This window comes from Saccopteryx bilineata, unplaced genomic scaffold (assembly GCF_036850765.1).
Source record: "Saccopteryx bilineata isolate mSacBil1 unplaced genomic scaffold, mSacBil1_pri_phased_curated manual_scaffold_46, whole genome shotgun sequence".
Lineage (NCBI taxonomy): Eukaryota > Metazoa > Chordata > Mammalia > Chiroptera > Emballonuridae > Saccopteryx > Saccopteryx bilineata.
Genome location: NW_027095472.1, coordinates 38,668 through 66,304, shown reverse-complemented (window position 1 = coordinate 66,304; position 27,637 = coordinate 38,668). Strand labels below are relative to the sequence as shown.

Here is a 27,637-nt window from a genome sequence, read left to right as displayed (position 1 = left end):
GAGTATTTCTGTGCTTCATCGTCCTTTGCTACTGTTAATCTTCATCCTTTCTCCCCCTTTTTTTCTTTTGTTGTCACAGTTTAAGTTTGGTTTTATTGTGTTCTTGGTGGAGCTGTTACTTGTGGTGTTGTTTTCTTTTGTTCTTTGAATCTGGTTGGAAAACCCCCTTTAGTATTTCCTGGAGTGGGGGCTTTCTGTTGATAAATTCTCTCATCTTTTCTGTATTTGTGAATATTTTTATATCTCCTTCGTACTTGAAGGATAGCTTTGATGGGTATAGTATTCTTGGCTGAAAGTTTCTCTCTTTCAGGGCTTTGAATATTGGGGTCCACTCTCTTCTAGCTTGTAGAGTTTCTGCTGAGAAGTCTGATGATAATCTAATAGGTCTTCCTTTATATGTTGTATTCTTCTTTTCCCTGGCTGCCTTGAGAATTTTTTCTTTGTCATTGTTTTGTGTCATCTTCATTATGATGTGCCTTGGAGTGGGTTTGTTGGGGTTAAGAAAACTCGGTGTTCTGTTTGCTTCTTGAATTTGAGGCTTTAGTTCTTTCCACAGGCTTCGGAAGTTCTCATCTATTATTTGTTTGAGTATATTCTCCATTCCATTTTCTTTCTCTTCTCTCTCTGATATACCTATTATTCTTATGTTATTCTTTCTGATGGAGTCAGACAATTCCTGTAGGGCTTTTTCGTTTTTTATTATTTTTGAGTCTCTTTCTTCTTCTCTCTGTTGTGCCTCAAGTTGCTTGTCTTCTATTTCACTAATCCTATCTTCTATCTGGGCTGTTCTATTAGCTAAGCTTGTTATCTCATTTTTCAGTTCGTGAATTGAGTTTTTCATTTCTGTTTGATTTGTTTTTATAGTTTCAATTTCCTTGGTAATATATTCTTTGTGATCGTTGAGTTGTTTTCTGATTTCCCTAAATTGCCTTTCTGTGTTTTCTTGTATATCTCTGAGTATTTTTAAGATTTCTATTTTAAATTCTCTGTCATTTGGCTCCAAGGCTTCCAGTATGTTAAATCTTTTCTCCATAGATCTTTCCACATCTATTTGTGTTACCTCTCTATCTTTTGTATCCATAATATTCGATTTCCTTTTTCTTATTGGCATCTGAAGGTGGTCTTGTTGATATTGTTAATTAGAATTAATAAAGAATAAAAAGGGGGGGGGAAAAAAGAAAAGAAAAACACTCCACACTCAAAAAAAGTAATGATTTATTATTTTCCCCTTTTTCCTTTCTTCTCCTCCCCTCCTCTCACCTCTTTAGGTAAATATTGTGATGACCTGTGAATTATATTATGCTAAATGGAACAAAAACTGCCTATAACAGAGGGCCTGATTTGGGGTGAAGAGTTCAAGGGGCAAAAAAGGGAGTAGGGACCTACTAAATGCAAAAAAAAAAAAAAAAAAAAAAGGAGGATATCTTAGACAAGCATAAAATGATTTGCTTGTAAGTGATGGTCGACTAAGAGATATAGTGAGAGGGATAAGAGGGAAACTGAAAAAAGGAGAGAAAAAATAATATTTAATGAAGAAAAAAATAAAAATAATAAGTAAAAATCTGTTGTATTAAGTGGAGTGAAGACTAAATACAATGGAGACTTTGGGTTGGGAGGAATGCTAGTGAGTTAAAAAGCAATGTAAAAAGTACCCAAAATGCCACAAAAACAAACAAACAATGGAAAACCAAAAACAAAAGCAGAAAAAAAAAGAAAAAAAAAAAAAAGAACAAGCAACAAAAACAAAAAAAAAACTTGAGTCCCAAATTAAATAATTTGTTCGTGATTGAGGATTAAATGAGAGGAAAAGTAAAAGGAGAAAAGAAGGAATGAATAGAAAGGAAAAAATAAGAAAAAGAAAGAAACGAAGGAAGAAAAAAAGGAAAGGGGAAAAAAACAAAAAAGAACAAAAAGAAATCAAAAGGGTAGAGAGTGAGAGTTAAGGGTTTTGGAGTGTAACCCTAAGGGAGAGTAAGGATGAAGAAAAGAAATAAAATGTAACACTCATGGGTAGTGTAGTTCAAGAAAAGGGTAGCATAAGATGGGCAGAGAATAAAAGGACCGAGATGGAGGAAATACAAATAAAGGCAATAAGAAAGAAGAGAGAAACAACAACACAAAGAATTAGTGGAACAAGTTATAAAGTCTGTGGATTTTTCTTGATATTGAGAGGTTAACTTCTTCCTTTTTCTTTTCTCTCCCTCTTCCTGGTCGGTGACTCTGTACCTCAGGTTCTGCCTCTGTGTCATGCTTAGGTAGGGATTTGCAGTTGATGGGATTCTATGGCAATGTCATATAATTGGCTTTAGTCTCGCTGGTAGTCAAAGCTTGTTGGCGTTTGTAGAGTCCAACAATGAGAGAGAGTTTGCTTTCCTGGAGTTTCTCCCCTAGTCTCCCCTTTCTGAAATAGCAGCCTGGTGATCCAGCTATGAGGCTGCCACTGCTTCTGTCTGGGGAGTAAGAGGCTCAAAGAGCTGGGAAATCCCCACTCTATCCTCACTCAGCCCAAGGCTCTGGGTAAGGCTCTGGCAGTCAGAGCCTCCAGCGTAATCAGGTGGGGCTGGGAGTCAATTGTTGTCAAGGTGACTGTTCAGTGCCTACCATTCAGTTGGACCACTCAACCCAGGCTTTCCACACTTTGTAGCCTGTTTTGGCTGGGAAGAAGATGCACTATTCGCTGCTTGCTATATAGATCTTAATATCTGCCAAGTCCCTCTCGTTAGGTATATCCCTGAATATGGAGGCTCTGTCAATCAGATATTGCCCCCGCCCCTTTAGCGAAAGGCACTGAAAAATATTATGCCTCTTGTCTTGGATCACTGAACTGGGAGAGATCTTATCAATTAGAGCCCCGTGGGTGCGTAGATTTCGTGGGTTAAGCTAATTTCAGTGATTGGATCCGCAGCTGTGCTCCAGAGAGTATTTCAGGCTGCCTACGCGCCCCTCGCCCAATGCTTGATTGTTAGCTCGAATGGCTGGGTGAGGTGCCCCGTCCACGGAGAGAATCTCCTGACTAGGAAAGACAGGTTTGGCGCCCCTCCCAGACTATGGCACGGGGCCCGCGGCTTCTCAGAGCACACTGGTGGTTGCCGGCACTCCCCGGGACGCGGCTGGGGGGGGGGCGCGGCTTCCCAGAGCACGCGGGTGGTTGCCGGCACGGATGTGGCCGCTCGGGGCGCGCGCGGCTTCTCAGAGCACGCGGGTGGTTGCCGGCACTCCCCAGGACTCGGCTGGGGGGTGCGCGGCCTCTCAGAGCACGCCGGTGGTTGCCGGCACTCCCCAGGACGCGGCTGGGGGGGGGGGCGCGGCCTCTCAGAGCACGCCGGTGGTTGCCGGCACTCCTCGGGACTCGGCAGCTCGGGGCGCGCGTGGCTTCTCAGAACGCGGTTGGGGGGGGGCGCGTGGCCTCTCAGAGCACGCCAGCGGTTGTGGGCACTCCCCGGGACGCGGCAAGTGGGGGGGGCATGCGGCTTCTCAGAGCACGCTGGTGGTTGCCGGCACTCCCCAGGACGCGGCGCGGGCAGCTGCACGCGTGGGTTGACTCACCACAGGCGTATTCCCTCTTCAGCAACAGTCCTTTTGCTTTCAGTGTGTGTGTGGAACTCTAGGATGCTCCGAAGATAAATTTTTCTGTTTCTAGTTGACAAATTTGTTGAGATTTTGGGGAGATCTGTCGGACGCGCTGCTCACGGCGCCATCTTCGTGACATCACTCTGTGTATATATCTTGAGGTGGCATATTCTGGGCTTTTTCCAGGGGGACACAGGACCCAAGGATGAACTTTCACTGGTCCTGGCTGCTGGTGCCGGGTCAACATAGGACAGTAGACGGCACTGCTCCAAAGACAGAGACGGGAGAACACTCACCCTACAAACATTAGTTCAGACCATCTTGGTCTGGCAGACATTCCTTCTCGGGAGATCAGTGTGAGCTAGACATCATCCTTGTTTCAGAGTCTCTATCGTGTAGATCAGAGCAGAGAGGACACACTTGTATTGTTGACAATTCAGACAGTCCCTCCCATCCTCTCCCTGTGTCTTGTCATCCGTATTGATTTAACAGCCAGACAATTGCTATAAACAGGCCCCTCTTGGTTATTATTGAGTTTGTTTCCCAGCATTGTCCATGGTGTGTCATTCACCTGGGCTTCTTTCTGAGGAACTTTCTCTGTGGTGAAGATAAAAAACAGACTATATTTATGCAGTGCCTTCCCTCTTGAGCCTGGCTGTGATAGCTGGAGCCGCAGCAGCCATCCTGAGGTCTGTCTGTGACATGAATGAAAGTAAAGCCTCCATAGTAGGGATTGTAGGACAGGAAGTGAGACCAGGTTGATTGATGTTCTTGGAATTGCTGAGTAATTAGAAAAAGACCATCGGATTCCAGTTTTAATGTTTAAAAGGACTCCTATCTATTCATGCCTCTGATGGCCATGTGTGTATTTTGCATTAAAAATTCTGACAAATGTTGGAAATACTGAACAAAAATTAACGCATCAATCAATGAAAATAGTTATTCAGTAAAAATTGTACAGCTGTTGGTGATGGGCAGAGATTGAATAAAAAATGACAGGTACTGTGTGGGGAGGGCTGGAGGCGACTCTCTGGATGTTACCCTGGAGCTGCCATCAGGAGGCAAGGATGGAGGTGGCACAGGAAACGGGTTTGGGGACAGCAGAGGCAGTGCCCTGTGGGGAGGGTCTGGCTTGTCTGAGGATGAAAGACAGTGAGCAGCTGAGGTGTTTATGGACAACAGCAGTCTGTCCCCCTGTGATGTAAATCTACAATGTGAAGGGATGTGGTACCAGGATTTGACGTCACACTGAACACACACATTGGGACCCAGAGTCAGAGGAGCTGAAAGAGGGTCCAGGAGAAGGTGGAGCCATTGCGCTGTGATCACCACCCTCTGTCAATGAGCTGAGCCAGCACTTGACCATGAGGACAGTCACATGCGGGGGCTGCTGCTCCCTTTTCATTTGCTCAGGAATTCACACAGGAACGTCTCTTGTGATTCAGGGAATTCTGACAACACATCACTCTGCTCCTTAATTATGAACTTGTGAGTGAATGTCACATTGGACCTGAACTAGTTTTGAATGAGAGATGACATGTCATATCTTTGCTTTGACATACATTATCAACCTCAACCTACATTTTATTATGTTTTAGACCTTAAAAAGGATATCTTTTGTAAAATTTAAAATAAACTATTGCTCTATTTATTTATGATATTTGACTGATATTTCCTTGTGTCAATTCCCATTATTCTCTGTCGCAGGGTGACTTTGTTTTTTTTCTCGTAGTGAGGGTCTGCATGTGATCAATTCTCCAAGTTGTTGTATGTCTGACAGTGTTTTAATTAGGTGTTTTTTTTTCTTCTAAAGATATTTCCACTGGGTAAAGACTTGAGAGGGGACAGGGTTTTGTTTTTGCCTTTAGTCTGTAAAGACATGTTTCACTTTCTCCTTGTTTGTGGTGTTTCCAAGGAGAGCTCTGATTCGACTCCCCTGGTTCTTTCTCTTTGTTAAACATGTTTCATCTCTCTGATGCTTTTGTAATTTTTTCTTCAACATCGGTTTTAAAAAATTTGATTGTTTGTGCTGATGTTTCTAGTATTTTATGTATATATATGTGTGTGTGTTTGTGTGTGCTTGGGTTTTGTTCAATCTCTTGGAACTGTTGGCTTCTAGGTTCCATTGAAAATAGAACATTCTTGGCCACTATTTTTTAAAATATTTTTCTACCTTCCCTATCTCTTTTCTGCTTCACTGACTGAAACTACATGCAGATTAGGTCCTTAGAGTCGTCGTACATCACTCTGAAGCTTTGTTAAATTGTTCAGTGTCTTGTCTGTGGCTTCATCTCTTGTCTACAGTTTCTCTTCTATGTCAGTTCACTGTTTTCTGTTTCAGAGATTAATATGCTGCCAGCTCATCAAGTGTAATTTTATCTCAGACACTGTTGGTTTGATTTCTACGCAGTGACTGGGGTGTAGCTTTTGTCCTCCTCGTCTGCAGTTACCACGCTCAATCACCCCCACCTTCCTGAACGAGTGCAGAGTAAGTTCTTTCTGCAGCCTTGTCTACAAATTCCATCGTCGGTGAGGTTTCATGGGCAGCGCAATAGACTGAGTTTTTTGGCTATTATGACTCATATCTTCCTGCTCCCAACCAGGAAACAGTGATGGTGAACATTTCCTTGTGTACAATACTTGAATTTCTTTCTATATTTTTTCTCTGATATTCTAGATGATTCCAGATTCAACAAAGTTAATGGAAATAGTTTGACCTTTCTCGACTGGATCTTGCATTGTCTTAGATGGGACAAGAGCAGCGTGTAGTCTGCCGCTAATTACCCTCCACTGAGACAAAGCTCTCTGACTGGTCACCCTGATGTCGCAATTAGGAACTTTTCCTCTCTGACTGAGGGACAAGCAGGACTTCTGATTGGGTGTTAAATTCTCCAAGCGGTCCCTAGTCTCTCTGTGTGGACCTTTTCTTGGCCTCAGGAGGTTTGCTCACACAATGTGGTGATCAGCACTGGTGAATATTTGCAGCTTCCTGGAAGGAAGTGGGAGATGGCGAATTGCATGCAGCAGGGTTTGGAGTGAGCTCCTCTAGAAGTAAACATGAAGACAAGCCTGGGTGACCTGCTCGGTACAAACCGGGACTCTGCGCCATCGGGACTCATTTATACCCACCCCTCCTGAGCAGTCAAGGTGTGTCTGAGCACACAGACCACAGGCAGGAACAAAGACTGCTCAGAACTGGCCTCGTGAGCTCATGTCAGAAGGACACACTCTGTCAAGTGGTGAGAAGAAGGAGGAGACCTCACTTTTTCAGCCTTGAATCTAGAAGGTGTCCCAAGTCCTGATACCTGACCACACTCGAGGAGTCAAGGGGAGAGGCCTCAGTCCCGGATGGTTTGTTTACACTTCTCATCAATAGACTCATTGACTAATATGCCCCGCCCCACCCTGCCTGGGAAACTCAATAATAGCCCGCCTCAGGGAGTGCTGAGCACAGAGGGTGTCCCAGAGAGGCTGGGTTGCCCCCTGTGGTCTGTGGGGTTAGATTCTTGACCTTCCACCTCAGCCACATCAGCCTGTGGGCAGGAGCTGTTGGTATCAGGAGACAATTATAATCTCCAGTGTCACTGCTACTCCAGTAGAGAATATGGTTACCACCTCTCCGGGGCCCTGACATCTGGTGTGCGAGTGAGTCAGGACAGTCAGGGCACAAGTCCTGATGGGAGGAAGAGATGTGGGCAGGGTTGGGTGTGTGGTCACGATCATTAGGAGACTAGGTAGGAGGAATAGCAGGTCCCCTGTGCTGCACAGAAGGTGCCTTCCTGTGGTGACTTTCCCCTGGCTGTGAGCAGTAGTGAGCAGGAGAGAAGGCACTTGCAGGGGGGTCCTCAGCGGACCAGCAGACCTGACTCCCCTGGGAGCTGTCAGACCTGTAGAAGGCAAGGCCATGGGATGTGGGCATCAGGCCGTCACTGGCCTGACTCACACTCAGGGGAAGTCAATGACCTGAGGGAGGTGGGTCTCTGCCACAGTGGACCTGGCCAGTGAGGGCACAGCTGCCAACAGCCAGGGGCTCCCAAACTGTATTGGCAGGTGTGTCAACACTAGTTTGCTCCATTGAGGGTCCCAGGCTGCCCTGAAACCTGAGGCTTTAGGAGCTCAGCTGAGCTGGGAGGTTCTGGGCATTAATCCTGAATGTTTTGTCAAGGAGTGGCCCTGTTACCATCATGCAGAATTCAAGGACTGTTACTCCGGACACAAGGTGCCATCAATCTGTCTGTTTACTCAGGTCCTCATCCCAGAAATCCCACTGTGGCATAGACACAGCAGGACAGCCTGGTGCTGCCCACCTGATCCCAATTTTGTTCCATCCTTTACAGGGTGGCCTGAGGCTGGGAGGAAAGGCTCTAAGGGACCTCAGAAATGGGACTGAGCCCAAGCTGCTCATGGCTGTGTCCACAGTCCTCCTGAGGGTGGAGAGAATGTGACACAGAAGCAGGTTTCTGTCTCACTTTCCCATCTGCCTGTGTCACTGTGAGCATCATCACTACTGACCCACACCTGACAGTCATAGTTGGCCTCGTCCTCGGGCTGGGCCCTGCTGATGGTCAGGGTGGCCATGGTCTCTGAGTTACAGTCTGAGAATTGGTCCGGGATCCCTGAGGCCCTCAGGTCATCATTACAGATGACCAGCACAGGGGCCTGTCCAGCCTTCTGCTGGTACCAGTACACAGGATATGCTTCTTCAATAATATCTCCACAGCAGGTGATGGTGCTGGTCTGTCCTAAGGCCACTGACACCAAGGGTGGCTGTGTCAGTGGTTTGGAATTTGTGGAGTCTGCAAGAGGTGAGAAGAGAGGGTTGTCTAGAACTAAGGACTGGTTCCCAGCTCAAGTGTCTTGTTGTGCCTTGAAGACAGGCAGCTCCTGGAGGTCCTCACCTGGGCAGAGCATGAGGAGGGGAAGCAGGAGAGGGGTCCAGGCCATGGTGGAGACGCCCCAGGGCTCAGCTTCTTGAGACCTCACAGCACCTCTGTGCTCCCCAGGCTTCTCTTATTCCCTTTCAGTCCTTTGAGATTGTGACTGTTTCATGTTTATGCAAATGTACTACTCCTCATGTGGGGTTCCAAGGTGAGGAGCTAGCAGAGATCATCCTGCCACCTACAAGGGCAGGACAGGTGACTGAGGTGTAAGTCCCCAGCTTCTTCTGAGCTGCTTCTCAGGTTAAAAAATTAGCCCTCAACTCTAAGATCCAGGATCACAGTCACCTTCTTGGGGTCTGACCACATGACCACTGTCCCAAATACTGTCTGGGGTTTGTCTTGGGCTGGCTCAGCAGGGCTATAGACCTTCCAGAAGTGTGGCCATGGGGTTGAGATGGGCCCTCCAAGAGTTAAATAATTCAGCAGTTGGTGGCCCATGGTCTGACCTCTTCACATCCTCTCTGTGTCCCCATGCACAGTTTTGTCTGTATCCTCAGAACTTCATTAGACATGTTTCTGTCTTATTAGGATGTTTGTTCATTGTTTAGTGCAGGGGTCTCCAAACTTTTTACACAGGGGGCCAGTTCACTGTCCCTCAGACCGTTGGAGGGCTGGACTATAAAAAAAAACTATGAACAAATCTCTATGCACACTGCACACATCTTATTTTAAAGTAAAAAAACAAAATGGGAACAAATACAATATTTAAAATAAAGAACAAGTAAATTTAAATCAAACTGACCAGTATTTCAATGGGAACTATGGGCCTGCCTTTGGCTAATGAGATGGTCAATGTGCTCCTCTCACTGACCACCAGTGAACGAGGTGCCCCTTCTGGAAGTGTGGCGGGGGGCCAGATAAATGGCCTCAGAGGGCCGCATGCGGCCCGCGGGCTGTAGTTTGGGGACCCCTGGTTTAGTGTATGATGGTTTCCTTGTTAATTATCCTCCTGCTTTTGAAGATTCAAACCAAGTCCTAGTCTCATTTTATAACTGGTGTTTGTCTAACTTCTATGACACCCTTATCCCCATAGACTAGCAATTGGCATTATCAACTCTTTGATCCTTCAATATTTTTTCATCAATGTTTTAACTAACCTGTTTAAAGCACCAGAAATCCAGCCTTGACCAAGACACCAGGTTTAGGCTCCATGTTCTCTATGAGTGTCCCAGAGTCCTGATCTTTGCACAGGAGGTGAACTCCAGGGACTGAATCGTCAGTGGTTCCTTCATCAAAGCAGATCCTGTCACTAAACAAGGATCACCCAGTGACCAGAGCTGTGACCTGAGGAGTGAGAATCCACTTCAGTCAGGAGTGTATTTTAAAGGGTCTGTGAGGCTCCAGCCAGGAACCAGGGGGTTCGAGTGCCCACCTCCCCTTACTCCCAAGATGACCCTGAGCATAAACTTGTAGCCCCAAGGTCAGAGTGCACCTGGAGGGGGGAGGGAGAGTCAGAGGGTAATTGGTCAGGGCGTCTCTGGATGTGCTATACAGGGGATCAGCCCCTGAGATCCTTGCTGGACAATGAGGAAACCTAAAGTTCAACTGAAGCCGTGCTTGTGCCTGGACCTGTGAGCTTCCAAGGGTCACATTGTGAGAGTCTGATACTCACATGTGGTCATCGGCTCTCAAAGAGATTAAGTGGACTTCCTGAAGTACAGTCCCTGCACTGAGCCTTGTACACTGCTGATTCCAGGGCTGGTCTCCCTCGAGCCTCTACATGGCCAGTCCATCCTCTGTCCTGGGGGTTCCTGGCTGTAACTTTGCTGCCCCCTGCTGGTAGGAAGAACTCAGACCAGGTGCTTCCCCTTGAAGGTCACCCCACAACATCTGTAACCTGAAGGGGATTGGACCAGGTTGTCCAGCTCCCATCGTCTGCCTGTTGTGATCGCCCTCCCCACCCTGCTCAGTATAGAGAGATGGTATTCACGGTGCAATGAGTTGGGTCGTTGTAGTTCCCATAACCATGTCGAAGAGTAAATTGTTCATCTAAACATTTTAAACCATTTCCACATCTATCTGTTCAGTATAAATTTTTTATTTATGATTTTAATTTGTGTTTACATACATTCAAGTGTCCCATCGAATATATCTCTCCCTCCCCCTTATTCCCCTTAGTTCCCTCTATGCCTCCTCCCCCCAATGCCTTCCCCCCTTCCCTCCAGGATTTGCTGTACTGTCCTCTATAATGCTGTTACGTATATATAATTTCATTAATCTCTTTTCCTTCTCTGATCCCATCTTCTCTTCTACTTTCCCTCTGACCGCTTTCCCTCTGGTCCCTTTAATCCTGCCTCTGCCTCTGTTCCGTTCCTCAGTTCATATTGTTCATTGAATTCCTCAAATGAGTGAGGTCATATGATATTTCTCTTGTTCACTATAAATTTTTAATGTTTGCATTAGGGAGCAGAATTGGAGTAGGAAACTCATCCTGAACTTGGACTTGGAATTTAGGGTCTTTTATTTACTACTGTAGGTCTCTTATATGCTGCCCATGATTGGGTGTTGCTCTGACATTCAATCTGATAATTTCTGTCTTTAATTGCAGTGTTTAGAGATCTTACTGACTGTAATTAGTAATATAGTTTAAATACATCATCTTGTTTATTATCTTTTCATTGTTATTTTTCCCTTTTATCTCTGTTTAATTAATTGAGCATTTTTATGGTTTTGTTTTTATCTCCCTTTTTACTTATAATTCCTTGCTTTCTTCTTATCTGTAACTTTTCAAAGTCTACATTCAGCTGATGTGGTGTTTATAGAAAATCTTCTCCTTTTATCTCTTTCAGGCCTTTTTGCTGCGGTTGTCGTACGTATTACCTTTGTCTGAGTTATAAATTCCGTAGTATGTTATTGTTATATTTTGCATTAGACAATAAATTATCTCTTAAATACATACAAATTTAAAAGTCTTAATGTTTTTCTATAATCAGCATTTCTGATTCTTTCATTCGTTGTTGTAGTTCCAGATTCTTTCTGGTATCATTTCACTCTGCCTGAGGGGTGTTGTTATTATTTCTTCTTAATTTTTTACTTACTTATTTTTGACAGAGAGAGAAAGAAAAGAACAATGATTTCATGTTCTGTTTACTTACGCATTCATTAGATTTGGACTATTTAATGTTCTTTCTGTCTTCTCTTTACATGTCCATTCAGACTGAATTTTTAAGAAAGACTATGACTTTAACTTTTACTTAGATATTCAGGCTTCTCTTTTGTCCTACAGATTTCAGAATTCCCAGCTCTACAATTACATGAGGCATTACTTCAAACCCATCTCTCTCTTTCTCTTCTCTGGAGAAGCATAACTAATACACCTTATCAACTAAAACTCTTTGTTGTTAAATGGTTTTCTTTAAGATTTACCATACTCACTTTCTAACGTATCAAAGTCTGTGTCCTAGTGAATTTATGACATTTTACTTAGCATACAAGGACATCGTAACATGCTCTTCTCTCCCTCCAGCTTCTGAGCTGTCGCTGTCACCTATTTTAATTTTACGTTCAACTAAAATCACAATATACTACTTTTGCTTTGAACACTGGACTCTGTTCTTCAGTCACTAACAAATCAAAAGGTTTCTGTGTTTACCCTGTAGTTAGTGTAGCTGAGGTTTTGCATTTCTCTGTGCAGACTCAACCCTCCCTGTGTCATCATTTTATTCTTTCTGAGGGGTGTCCTTCATTATTTCTGGGATGAGGACCTGCTGGTGATCAAGTCAGTAAGTATCCACATCTCAGAAAAGTTTTTCTTTAGCCTTCATTTCTAAAATACATTTTCACTGGTGAAGAATTCAAGGTTCACAATTTCTTTTAGTATGTGAAAATGACTCTCCACTCCGCATGTGCCTGCATTGCTTTAGGGGAAACCTGCTCTTACTGTGATGCTTGTCCCTGTGTATGTGTGTGTCTCCTCTGTCTGGCTGGTGAGAGGATCTTTCATCACCAGTTTGCAGCCATTCTATTATGATGTGAACCAGAGCCGTGTTCGCATGTTTCCTGTGCCCAAGATTACCTGAGCTCTTGGATATATCAGTTTTATTTTCACCAAATATACAACACTTGTAGCTATTATTTCTCCAAACATGTTTTCTATTCACCACCCCTTCCTCTACTCCATCTCTCAAGGACTCCCAGTTTCAGATTGTGCACAGTTATCCTACAACTCACTGAGGCCCTCTTAAATTTCTTTCAGTTTTTCTTCCCTGTGTTTTATTTTCAATAGTTTCAATTACCAGCCATCAAGTTCACAAATCTCATCTTTTGTAGATACTAATATGCTCTCAATGTCATCAGTGTATTTTTAAACCTCAGACCATGTATTATTCAGCTCCAGAAGTTCAGTTTGCTGTTAAAAGTTTTTCCATATGTGCACCTAACATGTTCAATCATTCCTCTACATGCAATAAGAAGTGAAATGTAGTCATAATCATTGTTTTTGTATCGTCTGCTGATACGCCCTCTGCACAATCTTCCTGGAGGGCTGGGCTGAGAGGGCAGCCTGGCTGGTATCTCAGATCTGGGGACCTTGGCCAGACTTGCTCGTGGCTTTGTCTACCATCCTCCCGGGACTGGAGGACAGGGTGATACTGATGGTGGTGAGAGTTTGTATCTTATTTCCCCATCTGTCTGTGTCACTGTGAACTGACTGCTATTCCCAAACTGACAGTAATAGTCAGCTTCGTCCCAGCCTGGGCCCTGCTGATGGTGTCCCCTGAGTCAGAGTCAGAGAATCAGTCCGGGATCCCTGAGGATCGGTTGCTGCTACCATAGATGATGAACACAGGGGCCTGGCTGGGCTTCTGCTGGTACCAGTTAGCATCAGAGGTTTCTAGATTCCCTCTCTGGGAGGGAGACTTCTCCAGAGACAGCTGTGTGTGGAGAGGCAGAGGCAGGGAGGATGGCGGATGCAGAGGAGAAGGACGGTCCCCAGCACACGCTCACGCTGGCCCCGCCTCCTGTCACATTCTCACCCACATGAGCCTTGTGTCATGGGCAGGTTCTGTGACCAGTTTCAGCTGCTTCCTGAGTTTCTCAATAGCTCATCAAATCCAAGAGACTCCCCAAATGAGACAATGGCAGTAACCACTCCCCATTTGAAGACTGCCAAGGCCACCAGCCACACAAGCATTTCTTTATCTTTTTTTTTCTTTAAATTTTATTTATTGATTTGAGAGAGAGGAGAGAGAGAGAGAAAGGCATTGGGGAGGATCAGGAAGCATGAACTCAGAGTTTCTTCCTGTATGTGCCCTGACCAAGCAAGCCTGGCATTTTGAACCAGCGACCTAGTGCTTCAGGTCAACACCCTACCTACTGCACCACCACAGGGCAGGCTATCTTTTTGTTGTTGTTTTAAATAAATATATTGGAGTATAAATGATACCACATATGTATGTTTGTTGTAAACTTTCGCTTTCTGGTCTCAGAACCACCCGGCATCTCTGAAGCAGGAGTCACAGGGAAGGAACAGACAGTGAAAGGGACACTTCTTTCTACCTTTCCATTTGTCACTTTCACATGACAGAGCAGACTGTGGTCTCACTGGACACTGACCCTTTTGTAATTCTGAATATAATAAAAGTCTCTATTTGGTCATCACCTAACACAGCAGGGGATGATCTGTGTCTGCTCCCTGTCCACTCACTGTCATCCCTAATACCCGTTGTCTCTCTGTCTGTCCATGGAGGCCACACTGACTTCCTTCCCTCTTATTAGCACCACAGGCCCCGGTGCACATGGATGAGGTCTGGTTCTCACTAGGGTTTGGAGTGAATTGCCCACAGTCCTCCTGATGCCCTCTCCTGCACTGAGAGTGGTGGAGGACCCACTGGAGGGACCCGCGGGAGCCTTGTTTGGGACAAAGTTACTGCAACCCTGCAGAGAACACTTTACTGGAGAGAGGAAGATGGAGATGGCCCTGTGACGCTGCGTCCCCAGCTGCCCTGGATGGCAGACGTCACTGCAAGTCTGAGCCTGTGTCCATCTCTCATCCTGCTCGTTCTGCACCCTGTCATTCCTCCCCAGAGACCAGCCCCCTCGTGCCCTCCCACCCTTTTGGGACTCACGCAGACCACAGGCATTTCCCAGAGTTTCACCTCAGAATCAGTCACTGGGTCTAGCCCGACATTCTGGGGTCCAGCCCTCAAACTCCACACGACCCTGCTCAGGTCAGTGCCCAGCAATGAGGTTAGTTGGTGAATACAGTGCTCTATGCTGACTCAGTGGTGTGGGTATGTGTGAAAGTGATGGTATTTCAGATTCCAGAAAAGCTAGGCAGAAAAATCAACCTTTCCTCTTAAATGCATTTGAGGTGAATCACCCACAGGGCTGAGACTCCGGTGAGAGGGGAGTTGAATATTTCCACCTCAAAGTTATTCCTTCTCCAGGCCTATTGCTGTCTCATTGAACAGGGTCCTGGCTTGTCCTTAAAAATGTTTTGTGGGCTTCGGCCAGTTGGCTCAGTGGCAGACAGTCAGCCCGGCATGTGGAAGTGCTGGGTTCAATTCCTGGTCAGGGCTCACAGAAGAAGCAATCATCTGCTTCTCCACCCGTCATCCTCACCCTTCTCTCTGTTTCTCTTCCTCTCTCTCTCTCTCTCTCTCCCTCTCTCTCTATCTCTCTCCCTCTAGAAAATGGAACAGCCATTCCTCTAATACAGTGGTCCCCAACCTTTTTTGGGCCACGGACCGGTTTAATGTCAGAAAATATTTTCACGGACTGGCCTTTAGGGTGGGATGCAAAAATATATCACGTGACCGAGACAAGCGTCAAGAGTGAGTCTTAACAGATGTAACAGAGGGAATCTGGTCATTTTTAAAAAATAAAACAATGATCAGACTTAAATTTAAATAAAACGAAAATAATGTATGTTACTTATTCTTTCTCTGCGGACCGGTACCAAATGGCCCACGGCCAGGTACTGGTCCTTGGCCTGGGGGTTGGGTACCACTGCTCTAAGAGACTTCTGAGTCACTGGACCGTATCGCCCCCCTGATGGCTATAATTAGGTATAGCAAGTGCAAGGACATCTAACCCCATTTCCACTCATGAGGCTAGCTCATCCATCTGACCTGCTCTGTCCAATATGGAGTCCACAAGCCACATGCGGCTGTTGAGAATGAAAATGCATCATCCTTATAAGATGTGCTGTAGTTCTAAAACATCCACCAGATTTTTAAGATTTATTAAAAAATAATGTCAAATAGATCAATATATTTATATTTAATTTATATTGAGATGCCATTCTCCACTAATCAATTTAAAGAAAATATATTATGAAAACTAATTCCACCAGATTCATCTCATATTTAAAATGTGGCTGCAGGAACATTTGAAATTATACATGTGGTTCAAATTTTATTTCTGTTAAACAGGGCTGCACTGCAAATATCCAAATATCTGCCATTTACTTGCTTTTGTAAATACAGAGAGAACTTTCTGGCTCCTTAGGAGGAAACCAAGTCTGAGTTATTTCTTTTATTGAGTGTGAGGCAGGATGGCAGGCAGACAGACTCCCACATGTTCCCGACCGGGATCCACTTAAAAAGACACACCAAAGCTCCCTACATGGTGATGCTCTACCCATCTGGAGCCACTGCTCTGTTGCTCAGCAACCAAGCTATTTTAGCACCTGATGGGAGACCATAGAACCATCCTCAGTACCTGGAGCCAACGTGCTCAAATTTTTTGATTCATTGCTGTGGAAGGGGGGGAGAGAAAGAGAAAGAGAAAGAGAAGGGGGAGGGGTGGAGAAGCAGATGGTTTCTCCTGTGTGCCCTGGCCAGGAAATTGAACCTGGGACTTCCACACATCAGGCTCATGCTCTACCACTGAGCAAACCAGCCAGGGCCTTGATCCTCAGTTTTGAGAGCACAATGAAAGGCCACAGGATGGAGGTGAAGAGCAGGGACTCTGGGGTGAGACACCTCTGTTTGCTACTGGGTGGCCACTCTCTAGTTCTGACCTCAGACAGGGTGCTCATCCCTCCACACCTCAGCTTCCCCGTCTGTGAATTGGAGGCTGATGAGCATGCTTGTCTCATAGAGTATTTGCGATTAAGAATTTAAAAAATATAAAGTGCTGTGAATGGTGCTGATACTTATTAAACATGTATGAATGTTATATTCTTTTTCTATTTATATTCTTAATTCTTATTGAAATTCTTTTAAAGAAAAAAATTTTCTCATTGATTTGAGGGAGAGAGGTAGAGAGAGAAACATCAATTTGCCATTCCACTTAGTTGTTTCATTAGGTTGTGTGCTCATTGATTGGTTTTCATCTGTGCCCCAGCTGGTGTAATGTTCAATGTCATCACTTTGCTGAACCCTGTGCACAATCTCCCCCTAAAGACAGAATCTAACTAAGGCAAAGTTATAAATGAGACATGATGTGTGCTGAGAGATTGAAAGAAAAAATACAAGTTCTCATGAGATTACTCAGGAAAGCTCCTCACTCAGTCTTCATGTCATGGATGGTCTCCCTGAGGATGGGATTTTATACAGGACCTTAGAGGGTAATGTGGGGTCAGCCAGGTGGGATTGGTGCCCTACAGAGGATGAGGGGAGAGAGCTGAGAGCAACCACTGGTGGAGAAGGGCATTCCTGAGCAACTGGAGGCATCTTTGATGCTCGATTACAGTTCTATCTGGGCTCCAAGGTGGCTGTTTGCAGATGAATCCTGACCTGCAGCTGTGGGAACCCCCTCCTCATTATCTGCCCTCTCAGGTCACAGGGCAGTCAGGACATCGTCACCTGTGCCCATTACTTTCCCTGGTAATGGGAAGGGAGGACAGACCTGAAAATCTGGACAGAGAGGTCCCGTCCCAGGTCGCAGTAGAAACAGACGTAGAGGCAGGATCTCAAGGTGACAGCTGCTGTGTTCACACCTGCACTCTGCGCATCGGGACCCATTTATACCTGCCTCTCAGGTCCTGTCACGTGGGTGTCTGAGCACACAGACGACAGGCAAGGACAGAGTTTGTTCCCAAATGTGCTCATGAGCTGATGTTCAGAAAGCCACATTTTGCCAAGTGGTAAGAGGGAGGAGGTGACCTCATTTCTCCAGTCCAGAAGAGTTCCCACGTCCCAAACCTGACCACACACCAGGAGGCAGGAGGAGAGTGGTCAGCCCAGGATGGTTTGTCACACTTCTCATCAGTAAGGGATTATGGCAGAGAACCTCTTCTCCACACTTTATAGTAATAACAAGCCTCATGGCTACACAAAGCACAGAGAGGCTGTGCTGTTCCCTGATGTCGGTGAGGTTCGATTCTTGACCTTATACCTCAGCCGTGGTAGCCTGTGGGCAGGTGCTGTTGGTATCAGGAGACACGATTATAACCCCCAATGTCATTGCTGCTCCAGCATGCTATATGGCCACCTCTCCAGGGGCTGCATATGTCTGGGGATGGGTAAGTCAGAGCAGTCACGGCCGCCAAACCTGATGGGTGGGAGGGATGCAGGCAGGGGTGAGTGTGGGGCAAAGACCGCAGGATCCTGGATGGGAAGGAAAGCAGGTCCCCTGTGTCACACAGATCATGCCATCCTGTGGTGACTCTCTCCTGGGTTGTGAGCATCAGTGAGCAGGAGACAAGGCACTTCTAGGGGGTTCCTCAAAGGACCAGCAGACCCAGTTCCCATGGAAGCCATCAGACCTGTAGAAGGCAGGGCCCCGGGATATTGGCATCAGGCCATCACTGGGCCAGACTCACACTCAGGGGAAGACAATGACCTGAGGGAGGCGGGTCTCTGTCACAGTGGACCTTCCCAGTGAGGGCACAGTGTCACCAGCCAGGGCCTCCCAGCCATGCTGCTGGGTGTGTCAACACTAGTTTGCTTCATTCAGGGTCCTAGGCTGCCATGGAGCCTGGGATTTAGAGCTCAGCTGGCTGGGTGGTAGAAGGGAGGTAGAAGGGAAGGCAGTCCATGGTGAGGAGGGGTTTCCAGGAGCTCTGCCCTGAGGCTGTGCAGCTGGACCTGGGCTCCCCAAGCTCCTGTCTTATCCTCTCTTCTTACAGTTTCAGGGTGCAGAGCATGAATGCAAATCTGTTCTCTGTCCCCTAATGCATCTCTGAGCTCTTGTCTAAGCCCTGAACTTAACGGCCACATGCTGGTAGTTTCCTGATGTCAGAAGAGGGGCCAGGTGTGGGTTTCAGAATGCAGAGTTGATTTTGCCCAATACAAGTGTCTTCAAAGGAGCATCAGTCACACACTTTGACCTGAGCACAGCCCAGGGGACTTGGTCCTATTGGGTCTTCACACAAGAACCACAGTGTCCCTTGATGTCCCCAGGATGAATGTCATTCTGTATGTGTAACCCTTAATGCAGGGGTCCCCAAACTACGGCCTGCGGGCCACATGCGGCCCCTGAGGCCATTTATCTGGCCCCCTCTGCACTTCTGGAAGGGGCACCTCTTTCATAGGTGGTCAGTGAGAGGAGCATAGTTCCCATTGAAATACTGGTCAGTTTGTTGATTTAAATTTACTAGTTTGTTATTTTAAATATTGTATTTGTTCTCATTTTGTTTTTTTTACTTTAAAATAAGATATGTGCAGTGTGTATAGGGATTTCTTCATAGTTTTTTTTATAGTCTGACCCTCCAACGGTCTGAGGAACGGTGAACTGGCCCCCTGTGTAAAAAGTTTGGGGACCCCTGCCTTAATGGATGCTACAACCCTGCTGACTGTTTCACCGGCACTCCTTCACGTGGCTCCATAACAACCCAGCGTCATCACTCTATTAAAGTCCCAGCCTCCTTTTTTCTCTGAGAAGTGTGGAGTCATCATGTGAGGTCAATAATTCTCTCAAAGTCAACCACACAGTGACGAGGAATCAGATTCCAATCCAGGAGGCGGATGTCAGAGTCTCATGACTCAGCCCCTCCCAGTCTGTCCCTCTCCAGGCCCCATGTCCTCCTTGGGAATCAGGTTATTGGTGAGGCTCCTTGTGACAGATCAGATTCTTTTTCTAAGATGATCAAGACCACCGAGTTTGTATAACTGTTAGTCTCTAAGTATTGAGAAATAATTTCTTTGTGTGTGACAGAGACAAAGAGAGACAGAGTGTGGGACAGATAGGGAGAGAGATGAGAAGCATCAGTTTTTCATTGCAGCACCTTAGATGTTCATTGATTGCTTTCTCATATGTACCTTGTCCAGGGGGATACGGCAGAGCAAGTGACCCCTTGCTCAAACCAGCGACCTTGGGATCAAGCTTGTGAGCCTTGCTCAAACCACGTGAGCCCGTAATCAAACTGGCGACCTCGGGGTCACAAACCTCCGTCCTCTGCATCCCAGTCTGATGCTCTATCCAGTGAGCCACCACAGGTCAGGTGAAAATAAAATATTTTCATTTTATGAAACATCATTGGCAAAAAAGAATGTATCACTTCATATCCCAAACAAATATGCTTGTTTCATCCCAGTGCTGTTGAGGACACAAAGAATCGGATTCACTCACAAAAGGCTGTAGACACTGTTCATAGACATGCTGTGTGAGGCGCTGTGGTGATCCACGTGCACAGACGGAAGGACCCCGGGACTCGCTCCTCAGAGTTTGGTCTAAAGAGAAAACTGAGGTGGGACAAGGGTCACATGCCTTAGCCAAGCCCACTACTGTGCCTTCCTGAGGAAATGACATTAGCTGCTGTCTGTTCTTCCACCTGATGCTTCTAGTGGTGGGATTGAGCTGGTTTGCAGCAGTTTGGCAGAACTGATACCTAATTTATTATTGAGTTCAGTGAACCAGTTGTTAAAATGACACTTGTAATCAGGCTTCTCTCTAAGGTGGGCCCCTGGGCAGCCGCCCAATGTGGAAATCATAAATTTACATTCCTTACTCTCAACATTCATCTGCGCAGCAGCATGTTCTAAGTGCCTGTAGCAATGTTCATTCTGTCCATAAATGAAAAAAATTACAAGTGAGGATGCCAATCAAGAAGCAATATGGAAATATCTTAAAAACAGTTTTATTGTTTTTCATCAGGTATTATTTAATATTTTTCATTAATAATTTAAAACTCATACATAGTCGTATTTTATGTATTTCTTATTGTTCTTATTTAAGTATTAAATGCATAACATAATAAACTACTTAATGGTATATAATATTTTTTATTCATAAAATGTTTAATTAGGACAGAGAACCGGTTGTTAAATTATTTAAATCCTTACCACCTGATGCTCTTCACTCCTCACTCACCCCTCAGGTCTCCCCACGGGGCCCTGCTGGCCGCCCCTGCAGGCCGGGCCTCACACCTGAGCTGTGGGTCTCATCCCAACACAGGAAGTCACTTGTTGGTGCCATCTTGGGAGAACTGACCTTCATAAATAGGATCTGTGCTTGTGAATTAGGTAAATATATCCCTTTGTGGAGAATAGTAAATCATACAGCCTCAATAAAATATTTCACATGATCATCTTTCCTATACAAAACATAGCTCTATAACTCTTTATGATGTTATGGAAATGGTCTTCCCACAGAGATGGATTCTTGTACCAATATCTATTTAAACATTCATAGAGACTATGCCATTCATTACACTAATAATACAAATGTGTTTGATGGCTCAGAACTACTTTTAAAATTGTAGTTGTATGGAATGACTGGTGTTTGAGAAGGAAGTAGTGTGGACACATGATATAAAAAGTCCCTCATTCTGGGAGTGGAACATCCATTCCTCCCTCTGTAGTGAGGTTCTGAGTCCTGGGACCCTCAATCGCCCCCTTAGTGGCTGTGTGTATGTACTGCAGGGGCAATGACCTCCCCCCCACAGCCCTCCCACGCACTCCCACCTCCACTCCCAATAATAACCCATCCATCTGTCCTGCTCTGTCCTATATGGAGGCCACAAGCCACATGCAGCTGTTGAGAATGAAATGTGGGTCATCCAATAAAATGTGCTGTAGCTTTGAAATACCCTGAAGATTTTTAAGATTTATTATACAATAATGTAAAATAGATCGATATTTTTACATTTAATTTATATTTCTCAGTAATAAAGTTAATCAGAATATATTATGGAAACTAATTCTACCACTTTCTTCTCGTATTTCCAATATGGTGACAGGAAAACTTGAAATTATTCATGTGGTTCACATTTTATTTTTGTTAAACGAGGCTGTGTTGTAAATTCACAGTGTCTGCCTCTTGCTTTCGATCAAAGAGAGAGAACTTCCTAATGCTGAAGGAGAAACCAAAGTTTACTTTTGAGAGCACAATAAGAGGCCAGAGGATTTAGGTGAAGACCAGGGACTCTGGGGCAGAGAGCTCTGTTTGTTGCAGGGTGATCCACTCTCTAGTTCTGACCTCAGATGGGGTGCTCATCCCTCCACGCCTCAGCTTCCCATCTGCAAGTGGGTGATGATGAGAATGCTTGTCTCGAAGAGTAGATTATATTTTCACCTATGGATAGAATGCTTGTCTCATAGAGTAGATTATATTTTCACCTATGGATAGAATACTTGTCTCATAGAGTTGATACGTAAAGATTACAGTTCTTCTCTTAAACTGTGATTAAGCAGTTTAAAAAACATAAAGCTCTATGAATGGCTTTGATACACAGTAAGCGCATACTAGTGTTAAATCCTCCTCCTTCTATTCATAGCCTTAATTTTCATTCTTATTTTTAAAATAATCGGAAGGCATCAGAATAATGAAAAAGGAAGAGATACAGAAACATTGGAAGTCCTGGTTTTGGGACAATTGACACTGGCAACAATTCCTGGCAACACGGAACTATACATGCATGTGAACAATGACACATGCACACACAATACACACAAGCACACGTATATACACATTCATGCACGTGCACACACATGTAAGTGGCCCACAGGTGTGCTTTCCTTTGCACAGGTCACAGGAGGCCATTCTCCCAGCCCCTGTCCTGCTCACTAGGATTTGGGCACAGGGACGAGGTCCTGGTTCTCCATCCTGGGATGTCCCAGGAGATTACAGCAGAGCCACTTCCTGTTTATTCCTTCCCTGATGCCGTCACCTCAACCCGGTTGACTGACATGGGTTGACCCTGTGTGTGCCTTCTGGTGCTGGGAGGTGCAGGTGGTTGTACAGTCACTCAACCTGAGCTGAACACGATGACATCCGTGTGTGTCCTGACCCGTCCACAGAGCGTGGCATAAGGGCCTGGGGCCAGGTGAGGACAGACAGGCTCAGAACTGGGCCGGTGTTGCTAAGGAGAAGAGAGGCTGTTACAGAGAAGGCATGGACAGCTCAAACAGGTCCCTCTGGGTTAGTCCAGAGAAGGACAAGGAGGATTGATGGGCGCTACTGTTCCCAGGTCCATAGAAGAGCAGATCAGGGTCAGGAGAGGTCGAACAAGCCATTGGGAGATGAGCTGGTCACCCTGGTGTCTCAGGGAATATGTCAGCAAGTCAGCTGCCGAGCATCCCACTGAAGCCGTGAGGTCCCAATCTCACTTCTGGACTGACTGGGAGGCTGCGAAGGCCACCTTGTCACAGCTCATAGATTTGCTCACTGTGATGACTTCAGAGAGAAAGAGGGAACTTGGATGTCCAGGCACAGAGATGGGTCCTTGAGGGGAGGGTGAGGGTCCTGCTGGGCTGTCGTTACCCCACCTGATCCCTGAGAGCGTGGTGGTGCCCCAGCACCCCGCAGGCCCACACGGGAGGGAGGCCCATCCTGGCAGAGACACTGCGATGGGTTGATCTGTGCCCCAGCTTCATGTGGGGAAGTCCTAATTCTGATTACCTCATGTTGGGAGCTAACGAACATATGATGTTACAGGTGTGATTAGTCACGATGAGGTCACACTGGAGTGGGGGGGGGCGGCAGCATTGATCCAATTGACTAGTGTGCTCATATAAAGGGGGAATTTGGGGACAGACTTACGGGACAACACCACATGAAGATGTGGGCAGAGTCTACAAGCCAAGGGCACCAAAGACACCAGCAAACACTGGAAGTGAGAGAGGAGGCAGGGAGCAGACCCGCTTCACAGCCCGCACCCACCCTGCTGACTGACAATCTCAGACAGTGAACCTCAGATCTGTGACAGTAACCCATACTGTCAGCCCCCCGTGGGTGGTATCTGTCACCACAGCCCACACACCCACACAGTCCCCTCTAAGGACATCAGCACAGGGCTGGTCCTTCCAGCTGCTTCTGTCTCTCTGATCACAACCCTCTGGGTGGGGTCCCTGGCCATGACTTTCCTCCTCTGAAGGTCTCATCTTCTCCCGGGAGCCTGTCTCAGTCCCCAGGGGCACAGTATCTGCTGTGACCCAAGGCCTTTGTCCCCCTTTCAGCTCCTTCTGGGGTCACTGTGAGGAGTGATGCGCAGGATCTCCCGAGTCTGTCTCGTTTCATAAAAACATTCTGGAGTTTCCAGTGTGAGTGTCACCAGGAGTGTAAATGTTCAAAATCATTACTTGCTGGACCCTGTGCACAATCTCCCCCTACAGGCTGAGTCTAACTGAGTCAGAGTTATAAATGAGACATGACGTGTGCTGAGAGATTCAAAGAAGAAATACGGGGTCTCATGAGATTACTCAGGAAAGCACCTCACTCAGTCTTCATGTCATGGACGGTCTCCCTGAGGATAGGATTTTATACAGGACCTTAGAGGGTAATGTGGGGTCAGCCAGGTGGGACTGGTTCCCTACAGAGGATGAGGGGAGGGAGCTGAGAGCAACCACTAGTGGAGAAGGGATTCCTGAGCAGCTGGGGGCATCTTTGATGCTGCACCACAGTCTACTGGGCTCCAAGGCGGCTGTTTGCAGGTGAATCCTGACCTGCAGCCTCAGGAGTCTCCTCCCCAAGATCGGCCCCCTCAGGTCACAGGGCAGTCAGGACAATGTCACCTGTCCCCCATTACTTTCCCTGGTAATGGGAAGGGAGGACAGTCCTGAAGAGCTAGACAGAGAGGTCCTGTCCCAGGTCATGGTGAAAACAGAAGTAGAGGCAGAATCTCAAGGTGACACCTGCTGTGTTCACACCTGCACTCTGCATATCGGGACCCATTTATACCTGCCTCTCTGGGCTGTCACGTGGGTGTCTGACACACAGACCACAGGAAGGGACAGAATTTGTTCCCATGTGTCCTCATGAGCTGATGTTCAGAAAGACACACTTTACCAAGTGGTAAGAGGGAAGGAGTGATCTCACTTCTCCAGCCTTGGACTAGAGGGTTCCCATGTCAGCCTACCAGACCACACAGTAGGGGACAGGAGGAAAGGGGGCAGGTGCTGTTGGTATCAGGAGACACAATTGAGCATATAACCCCCAATGTCACTGCTGCTCCAGCATGCTATATGTCTACCTCTCCAGGGGTTGCAATGTCTGGGGGTGGTTTAAGTCAAAATAGTCAGGGCTCCCAACCCTGATGGGAGGGAGAGAGGTGGGCAGGGGTGAGTGTGGGGCAAAGACTGTAAAAAGCCTGGGTAAGAGGGACAGCAGGTCCCCTGTGTCACAGGGATGTTGCCTCCCTGTGGTGACTCTCCCCTGAGCTGTGAATAGAAGGTAAGCAGAAGTAAAGAAACTTCCAGGGGGTCCTTGGAAGACCAGCACATGTAGCTCCCCTGGGAGCTGTCAGATCTGTAGATGGCAGGGCCTTGGGATGTTGGCATCAGCCCCTCACTGTCCTGACTCACACTCAGGGGAAGCCAATGACCTGAGGGAGGCGGGTCTCTGCCACAGTGGACCTTCCCATTGAGGGCACAGCCTCACCAGCCAGGGACTCCCAGCCGTGCTGGTGGGTGTGTCAACACCAGTTTGCTCCATTCAGGGCCCCAGGCTGCCCTGGAGCCTGGAGCTTTAGGAGCTCAGCTGAGCTGAGAGGTTCTCAGATTAATCCAGTACATTTTGTAAACAGAGTCCTAGTATTTTTATGTAGATTTCAAGGACTCTTACTTTGACACAGATTCCCATCAGTTTGTCTATTTACTCAGGACTTTTTCCCAGAAATCACACCATGACATAGACACAGCAGGACACCCGGTGCTACTAGCCCTGATCCACTCCTGTCCCACCCTCAGCAGGGCGGCTTGAGGATGGGAGGAGGGGTAGCTTGGGGACCTCAGGAATGGGATCTGGGCCCAATCGACTCATGGCTGTGTCCACAGGCCTCTTAGGGGTCGTGGAGCGTGTGACACAGAAGGAGGTTTTTGTTTCACTTCCCCGTCTGCCTGTGTCACTGTGAGCATCATTACTGCCATCCCACACCTGACAGTAATAGTCGGCCTCGTCCTCAGCCTGGGCCCTGCTGATGGTCAGGGTGGCTGTGTTCCCCGAGTTGGAGCCTGAGAATTGGTCTGGGATTCCTGAAGGCCGGCTGCTATCTCTCATGACCCAGACAGGGGCCTGGCCAGGCTTCTGCTGGTACCAGTAGACATATTTACTTCCAATGTTGTTTCCTCCACAGGTGATCGTGGCTGTCTGTCCCAGAGCGACTGACACTGAGGATGGCTGAGTCAGCTTATAGGAGGCAACAGAGCCTACAAGAGAGAAAAGACAGATGGGCTCTAAAATGAAGGATCCCTTCCCAGGAGACACCACCTGCCCACCCTGGAGCGGGGTGCAAGGATTCTCTGGGCCTCAGTCTCAGCCCCACAGTGCCATGAGTCTGCCTGTTCCATGAAGTCTGTGAACATATGAGGACAGCCACTCTGCCCCTTTGTACTGGCAGGAACAACACTTTAGGGTACCACAAAGTGAGTGAGCACAGTGTGCACAGCCCCACCAACCATCATCTGTGAGCACCCTGTCCCCACCCTGCTGAGCTCAGAGTCAGACTCAGGTTTGTCCAGATCTCTGTGGCTGAAGGTAGTGTGAGCCTGGGCCCCGCACCTGTGCAGAGAGCAAGAAGGCCGAGCAGGAGAGGGGTCCAGGCCATGGTTGAGGTGCCCTGAGTCTGCTCCCTGAGGCCCAGGCTGGGCAGGTTCCTCCCAGGCCTCTCTTATCCCCTTGCTGGAGAGAGCTGCTGGTATGCAAATCAGCCAGGGCTCAGGGGCTGCCTGAGGAGCTCCGTGGTTTCTGAGAACCCTCAGCCCCTGGGACACAGAGGGGTGGGGTGTGCCCTAGAGACCCTCACCCTCCACTGAGCACTTTCTGGTTCATCCTCTGGTGCTACAGTGTGGGTTGATGTCTCCTCTTCAGACTGTCTCATGGCCTCCCCACTCCGGACCAGCCAGTAACAGCAGATCCCAGAGGTGAAGTCTGTCTGCATGTTCTGAACTCATTACAGAATGGTAACTGCAGGGTGAGCATGTGAGCCTGAGGTCAGTGCAGTGTCCACCCAGTCACAGTCTGTGAGCATCAGGCCTGAATAAATTCCCACCATGCTAATGACCCATAGAGATTTAGGAGTCATTGCACTGACATAAGTTTCTGTATTTGGTGCGAGCTTCTGGAACAGGCCGTTGATGCTGTGACTCAGTGTCCCCAGTGTGCACCATTGCCAGAGACAGATTTAATGCTTGAAAAATGTTTGAGCACAAAACAATATTTTAGCAGAAAAGAGGTGGGCTGGAGAGGAATGAAGTACCTGGAACAATGCAGGAAAGTAGGCAAATTCTACAAGAACCACACCTGACAGAGTCAGAATGTCACATCAGTGTTAAAGGTGATACTGTATAAAACCTGCACTTTTCGTACAGTTGTACGGTTGTGGCTAATAATCCTCCTTCATGTCAGAATTTCTATTGCCCAGGCCCACCCAGTCTCCAGGAGGCTTTGCCAGGTGGTCTTTGCTGCCCCCTGGTGGCCACTCATGCAGGCTGCTGGAGGACAGTTGTGTCCTCTGTCCAGGTGCAGATTCTGAATGTGCTTGTTCTGGTGGTAACTCCCTGATGCAGGGACTGCTGGTATCCGGGGAGGAAGTGCTGTTCTGTACATGACCGTGCCTGTCTCAAGACCAGGCACCAGAGTTTCAGATGACCCATGAATATATGAATAGGTTCATCTGGAGGAGTGGCGGGCCCACCTGAAGCATTTCAGCACATACTTTGAGATGACGGGTTCTTGGACTTGGCAGGGGGACATAGGATCCTAGGACTGTCATCACTGATGCCGACTGCTGCAGGTGCAGGGTCAACACAGGACAGTGGATGACGCTGCTCCAAAGGCTGAGACAGGAGAGCTCTCACCCAACA

General features: G+C 47.0%; 1 gene segment (V, D, J or C); it reads right to left on the bottom strand.

Moving 5' to 3' along the window:
- Positions 1 to 26,429, bottom strand: part of LOC136318336 (immunoglobulin lambda-1 light chain-like) — a 120,537-nt gene extending 94,108 nt beyond the window's left edge. Inside the window, 2 exon segments of the V gene segment in view lie at positions 25,694 to 25,981; positions 26,334 to 26,429. Coding sequence covers positions 25,694 to 25,981; positions 26,334 to 26,379 — 334 coding nt within the window.
- Between the last annotated feature and the right edge of the window lie 1,208 nt (positions 26,430 to 27,637).